This window comes from Hakea prostrata, chromosome 1, assembly GCF_041222555.1.
Source record: "Hakea prostrata isolate BN-2017 chromosome 1, UWA_Hpros_2, whole genome shotgun sequence".
In the NCBI taxonomy this organism is placed as follows: domain Eukaryota; kingdom Viridiplantae; phylum Streptophyta; class Magnoliopsida; order Proteales; family Proteaceae; genus Hakea; species Hakea prostrata.
In genome coordinates this window covers 24,107,991-24,115,649 of record NC_142600.1, presented here as the reverse complement: position 1 = coordinate 24,115,649, position 7,659 = coordinate 24,107,991, and the positions used below count along the sequence as shown (strand labels likewise).

The window sequence follows — 7,659 nt, the reverse complement described above, 5'->3', positions numbered from 1 at the left end:
GAAGACTACCAGTTTCTCATTGAGAGAAAAACAAAGGTCAAAACAAAATAATCGGTCAACACTATTCTAAGTGTTGCAGTGTGATGGTTAGATCGAAGAAGAATCCTTATTAGTTATTACCAAAAGCAAGCGCGGTTATCAGGATTTTTGGCTGGCTTTACTTGCTCCTCCTGTTGTTATTTTCCCTTACCGTGCATTAGAGGCTCCTTCTTCCCTTTTCTGCGTTTTCTCTTTTTTAATTTATACTATCATGGGAGTTGGTGGCTCTGATGAAGATGATAGGGAATTCTGTGTGTTCTGAAACTGAAAGCCATGTCTTGTCGTTCTCCTTAGTAATCCCAACTCTACCGCACACCACATGGCATGACTCGCACACGTTGGGGCAGTAGGCAATTCTATATACAGGATTATCATCGCTTATCCTCTCGATTCTGAACCAATTCCTCACTGTTGACTCCCCCGGGTGCCCAGGTTTCCCCCTCAGTGTCACATACCTTTCCCTTGAAGTCCTTGAAGAGGACAACCAACGCCTACTTGCAGCTTGTCCCCTCCTCTCTTCCACCTGCCACACTCTATTCTCAATCCCAGAGAAACGAATGTTCATGTCCATCGATTCCTCAATTACTGTCGTTGTTTGTCTTTCTCTTTCTGTAGACGGCAATTCCAATTCTGGATGTTGTGGGGATACTGGAGAGAAGATCACTGGGGTACCCATGTTCCTATCATAAGAGCTTTGCTGCACTGTAGGAGTATGGGTGGTTTGGCTTTGATCGGTGGAGCTTTCTCTCCTACCTACTGAGACACCTCCGCCGACACCTCCCCTGATAGCAGATACAATGTAGTATGACACTCCTGCTTGGAGGTCATTGCCATCAGTGTCTTTCACCACAGATTGATGGTCGAGTTGTTCGTGCTGATGAGAGAAGGCAGCGATGGCTTGAACTGAGGCCAAAATCATCAAGAACCCGAAAAGGAGGAGAGTTTTGTTCCACATGATGGATGATCGATCTTAGATGGTTGGTTGTATAAGGTATGAAACCAGTGTTGCTTGGAGAAGAAATTGTTTTATGTGGATTTTTGAATGAGCTATGAGAAGTGATTGAGATGGAAAGGAAGGTTATCGTTTGGCCAATTTATAGGGGGCTGAGCATATCGCTTTTGATATAATTGCTCCCACTTGAATGGATCTGAGTGACACCTGCTGAAGATTGCTTGATTAATGCGTGTTTGAACGAATTGATTTTCGTATATAAACTTGGTACCACAAAAATTACATTTTTAATATTTAATCATGATGATTGATTGGCCACGTTTCAATATTGATTTCCGGACTCAAAAAGTTGACAATGTTGTTGACTTTTTAAAAGAATGAAATATTTATTATTTGTTAAAAAAATAAATATTCACGGATACTTTCTAAACTTGATTTTTATGTAAGGTCTGTTACAAACTATGTACATCTCTCTAGCAAAGGTAAAGAAAATACAATGCTTCCCCTGTCCATTCCGTAGTTATAAATTGCTTAAAAAAGTTAATGAAATTCATAAAGATATCCATGTCTCTTGTCTTTCGAAACATATAATGACATTTTAAGCATGGATTATGACACTCATTGAAACTTGGAAGCGATCGGTATGGTTTGGTGGCCCTCTTTCATGGCGAATGGAGCAAAGTAATTTCTTATCTTTGGCTGATTGGATTTCTTCTTGAAAGCATTTCGATATTCTAAGTAGCTGTGAAACCTAGAAAATGCAAAGTTTGTGCTCATTCATGGCATAGAGTTTATGGAATGCAAAAAATGATAGGGTACATCGGAAGACAATATGGACTTAATAAGAAATTATCGAGAAGGCCTTGGTAGCTCATCAAGAATTTTGGCGCATAGATACCTATGTTTAACTAGATGGTGACTTGCACCAAGGGAACTTACAAGATGAGGAAGATCAACATTGGATCCCCTCAACCCCACCCTTCTTCAAGGTGAACGTGGATGCCTTGCTGAATAAAAAGGAAAAGAAAGGAGATGCTGGAGTTATAGTTTGAGACTACTCAGGTAAACCTATGCTTACTGCCTCCATCCCTTTGTGCCCAACTAGGTTATAGAAGGTGAAGCATATGTCTTTAAAGCTGGATTATTATATGCAATTGGTGCAGGCTTTGAGCACCTACAGATGGAAACAGACAACCAACGGTTTATCAACATCGTCAATGTAAAAGCCCAAGCAAACTGCGAGGTTCAACCCATTGTTGATGACATTCAATAATTAACTTCAAAGTTGCTGAGCTTTATTCCTTCTTATATTCCTAGAAATTCCAATGTTATTGCGGATTTTCTAGCAAGGAAAACTCTCTTGTTTGATGAACCAACGGAATGGCTGTGTTCGTTTGAGTGGTTATTAGAGCTTTGCTTGTCCACATTTTCTCAATGAAGTGCTTTCTTACACCCAAAAAAAAAAAAAAAAAAAAAAAGAGGAAAAAATCTACAAAGGGATCTCTACAAAGAATATGCTCAAAAAATTGGCCACTAAGAATCATCATTGAATAAGGTCTGTTAAGACCAAATTCAAGGGTTCTTGTTGGGGGGAGGGGGGGGTGGGGTGTTGTAACTAGTTGGTAAGTTTTCCTTAACATAGAAAACGTAGAAAATCACAATTTATATGGAACTAATCAAATCAAAATAAGTTAAGGTTGTGTTTGTTTGCAAAGGTGGAGTGGAAAAAATAGGGTGAGGGAGAAGGAATGGAAAAGAAGGATTATGTGAAAAGTGTTAAATGTAAGTCCTTGTTTTCCACATTTTTCCACAAATCCTATATATTTTGTGGGATTTTGAAAAGGCATGGGGTGAGAAAGTTAGCATGCCACCTCAGTAAAGGAAGTTTGTTAACTTTTTAATTTGTGGTGGCGATGGTGTTGGTGGTGAGTCGCCATCACCAAAGGTGAAGAGGGAGAAGGCAGAAACGAGTTAGGGTTGGAGTGATTAAGAGATGGAATAATCTTCACCATAAATTTAGAAAAAAACACATGTCCACCATCTAATGACTAACTGGAGGGAACATGACCCTGTCAGAATAGGATCGGATAAAAATCCATTCCCACTAGCCCGACGAACCCCACAATCGTATATACCGGATTCTATCAGGTTTGAATGATCTTGGTCCCTTCTTTAAATTTCTTATCCACTTACAATTTGTTGTATTACATGTTTGATTTAAAAAAAAAAGAATAATTATAAATTAATTTTTGCATCAAATATTCGCATTGGTTCAATATGCCTTTAGTATTTAGAAGACATGTGTATATGTACCTCTTCTTCAATGAGTACGCTGATTGAAAATTGAAATAGACATGTTGATTAAAAAATATACATTAATTCAAGCGCCTTTCGATTCATGGGACATATTGTTTCAAATAAGCACATTATTTCAAATTGACACATTGGTTCATTTGTGTCTTTCCATCTCTTATAAATATGATAACTCGATAAGAGACTTGTGGGAAGTAGAGTGGGTTTTGTAGTTGACATTTCTCTTTTCTTCAAAATTCTGATTTTTAGTTTCCTTAAGTTAAAGTCTAAAAATCAATTATTTTCTTTAGTTTTTAAGTGTAGTGAGTTCTATCAAGTTCAATTGAGTCCAATTTGTTGGAATGCCAAATTGGTTTAAAGAGTTGTATCTTCAGAGGTGAAGTTCATCAATTTGCTAAGCACTGTAGACAAGAACTAATCATCTTAATGAGATTCGATTTATTCTGTACTTCTTTTCATTTATTTTGTAAGTTGATTAATTTGCATTCATTTATTTCAATTTTGAGTTTTTAATTCCCTTCTCTTATTCCAATTCAAGTTTTCTTTTCTTCCTTCGCTATTCATCATTCCTAGCTCTAATGAAGACAAAAGAAAACTCTCTATTTTCTGAAACTGAAAGCCATCTCTCACCACTCTCCGTAGTGATCCCAATCCTTCCACAGAAAAGATGGCAAGACCCACGCATACTAGGGCAAAATGCAATTCTATATATTGAGCTACCCTTGCTTATCCTCTCGAATTTGAACCAGTTCCTCAAAGTTGACTCCCCGGGTGCCCTGGCTTTCCCCTTAGTGTCACATACCCTAGACACTTGATGTCCTTGATGATGGCAACCACCACCAACTTACGGCTTGCCCCCTCCTCTCTTCCACACTCTATTTGTTGGAATATGCTCTTTGAGCATGAGTGAATGTGAATGAAAAACCATTCATATGGAGAGTTTGTGGAAATACATGCATTTGTGGAAATAAATGTATGGAATACATATGGACTTTTGGGTGTTTCATCTCCCAAGGTGAGTTCATGAATGGAGGTTATGGGACCTTATATTTCCTAACAACAAACTTCTCATTTCCCTAAGATAATTATGGAGGGTTTTGGGGACTCTTGATTTCCAAGAAACTTCTCGTTTCTAGCTTGATTATTAATAAAGCTTTTCATTTCCATAACTTAATTCATTAAGTTTGGGGAATAATGACTATGGCTTTTCATCTTTTAAGCTAGTTAAAGAGACATAGAATTCCTCTATAAATAGGGATCCCCCCCTTGGTGAAGATGGTGGTTGTGGTGTGTTTTCAAAGAAGAATGTTAAGTGTGATTTAAGAGTCTTCTTAAAACGTTTGTGAGTTTTGTTTTGAGTTAGGTTTCGAGTTTGGTTTCGTGTTTGAATCGTGTGGTGATGGAAGGAAGGCACATGTCAAGTTCGTCGTTACGATATACTTTGTGCTAAGTACATCGTTGTTCGTCGTTGTATCATGGGAGACAGACGTCCGTTGAATCCTCAAGCACACTGTGGAGGGGACGAATCTGTTTTAAGGGAAAGCGTCTGACGTGCCTCGACGATTCTAATTCCTTACTCTTCTTGCTTCTTGTTCAGGTTCCGTTTGAGTGTATTTCGATTTTTCCTTGTTAATTAGTTTTGATATATTCTTTGATTGTTGTCTTCTAGTTTCTCCTGATAATATCTGTTTCTCCTGATCTATTTATCAATTTTGGCCAACAATCTTAAAACATATTTTGTTCAGATTTTGTTCAGGTTGAAATATGGGAGATAACACGAGTGTGAAGGCTCCTACGGCCACTACTCAATCGGTCTCGATTCCAGTGAATCACCATGAGAAACCTGAAAAGTTTGGAGGACTAAACTTCAAAACTTGGCAACAAAAGATGTTGTTTTATTTAACAACTTTGAATCTTGCGAGATTCTTGAAAGAGGATCCTCCCACTGATGGGAAGGATGGTTCAAATGCTCAAACGATTGAATCATGGAAACAATCTGATTTCCTTTGCCGGAACTATGTTCTGAACGGCTTGACTAATGCACTGTATAGTGTGTATAGTCCTAAGGGTTCTGCCAAGGAACTTTGGGAGTCCTTAGATCATAAGTGCAGATCTGAGGATGCTGGTGCTAAAAAGTTTCTTGTGGGTCAATTCTTGAATTTCAAGATGATAGACTCAAAGACTGTGATGAGTCAAGTTCAAGAACTCCAAACGATCATTCATGAAATTCATGCTGAGGGAATGACCATGAGTGAGTCTTTCCAAGTAGCTGCAATCATTGAAAAGCTACCCTCAGCATGGAAAGACTTCAAGAACTATTTGAAGCACAAAAGGAAAGAGATGAATGTTGAAGATCTAATTGTTAGACTTCGCATAGAAGAAGACAATAAAGGCTCAGAGAGGAAGTTCTCCAACCTTGTTGTTGACAAGGCAAATGTGGTGGAGCGTGATGAAAGCTCCAAGAATAAGAAAGGTAAGCACAAATCGGGTTTCAATATGGGACCTAAAGGTGGAATCTCTAAGAAACCGATGTTCCAAGGAGGAATCTCTAAGAAACCTATGTTCCAAGGAAAATGTTTTAATTGTGACAAGATGGGTCACAAATCGGCAAATTGTAGATTGCTAAAAAGGAACAAGAAAAAAGAGACAAACTTGGTTGACAATGCCACATATGAATTGTCTGATATGAGTCTCTCTGCGGTGGTATCTGAAGTCAATATGATAGACTCAAATCCAAGGGAATGGTGGCTGGATACTGGAGCGACACGCCATATTTGTTGCAATAGAGCTACTTTCTCTGATTTCACACCTGTGAATAATGGTGAAAAGTTATTTATGGGAAATTCTGCAACTTCTGAAATCAAGGGTCAAGGAACTGTGTTCTTAAGGATGACATCAGGCAAGGAAGTGAAGCTGCGAAATGTCCTTTATGTGCCTGACATCCGGAAAAATCTGATTTCTGGAACACTTATGAGTCAACATGGATTCAAAATGGTGTTTGAATCTGAAAAGTTAGTTTTGATCAAACAAGGTGTTTATGTTGGGAAAGGGTATGTAAAAGATGGGATGCTGAAAATGAATGTAATGGCTATTAAGTCAAAACCCATCAATGATAATGGAAAGCCTTCCTCTTATATGCTTGAGTTTTCTAACTTGTGGCATGGTAGACTAGGTCATGTTAATTTTGATACTCTACGTAGATTAATTAACATGGACCACATACCTTCATTTAACATTGATCCCAAGCATAAATGTGAAATTTGTATAGAGGCCAAACTAACTAAATCATCGTTCCAAACGATTAAAAGGAATATTGAACCACTTGATTTAATTCATAGTGACATTTGTGATCTAAAATTTGTTCAAACCCGAGGGGGTAACAAATATTTTATCACTTTCATCGATGATAGCACGAAATATTGCTATGTATATTTGCTTAAGAGCAAGGATGAGGCTATACAAAAATTTATTTTGTATAAGCAAGAAGTTGAAAACCAACTTAATAAAAAGATTAAGATGGTGAGAAGTGACCATGGTGGCGAATATGTAGAACCATTTAGTGATTTTTGTGCACTACATGGTATTATTCACGAAGTCACACCTCCTTATACTCCACAATCTAATGGAGTGGCTGAACGCAAAAATTGTACATTGAAAGAAATGATGAATTCAATGTTGATAAGTTCTGGATTGCCACAGAACTTGTGGGGGGAAGCCATTTTAACGGCTAACTACCTTTTGAATAAGGTTTCTCGGAAGAAAGAGGATAAAACACCTTATGAATTTTGGAAAGGAAGAAAGCCTTCCTACAACTACTTGAAAGTGTGGGGGTGTCTTGCCAAGGTGTTGGCTCCAACACCTAAGAGAATGAAAATAGGTCCAAAAACGGTTGATTGTATTTTCATTGGCTATGCTCAAAATAGCAGTGCTTATCGATTTCTTGTGTATGAATCTAAAAACCCCGAGATTCATAAGAATACGATAATGGAATCAAGGAATGCTTCGTTCTTTGAACATGTATTTCCTTGTAACTCCAAAGAAGATGGTTCAGGCTTGTCTAACCAAACAACTTAGGCTAATGAAAGTAATGATCCGGTTCCAGATCTTTACTATGAATCGGAGGAGATAGTGGTAGAGCCTAGAAGAAGCAAAAGAGCAAGAATAGAAAAATCTTTTGGGCCAGATTTTTCGACTTACTTGTTAGAAGTTGAACCTCAAACGTATAAAGAAGCTATGAGCTCAACTGAGGGTCCTTTATGGAAAGAAGCCATAAAGAGTGAAATTGATTCCATTATGCAAAATCATACTTGGGAGTTAGTGGACCTTCCTCCAGGAAGTAAACCATTAGGCTCTAA

The 7,659-nt window shown here is 37.9% G+C and overlaps 1 protein-coding gene across 1 annotated transcript; it reads right to left on the bottom strand.

Moving 5' to 3' along the window:
• Window positions 1-235: 235 nt before the first annotated feature.
• Window positions 236-994, bottom strand: LOC149028397 (kunitz trypsin inhibitor 5-like). Its single transcript, XM_089152438.1, has one exon. It carries the CDS (start codon window positions 992-994, stop codon window positions 236-238), a length of 759 nt encoding a protein of 252 aa, XP_089008564.1.
• Window positions 995-7,659: the final 6,665 nt, after the last annotated feature.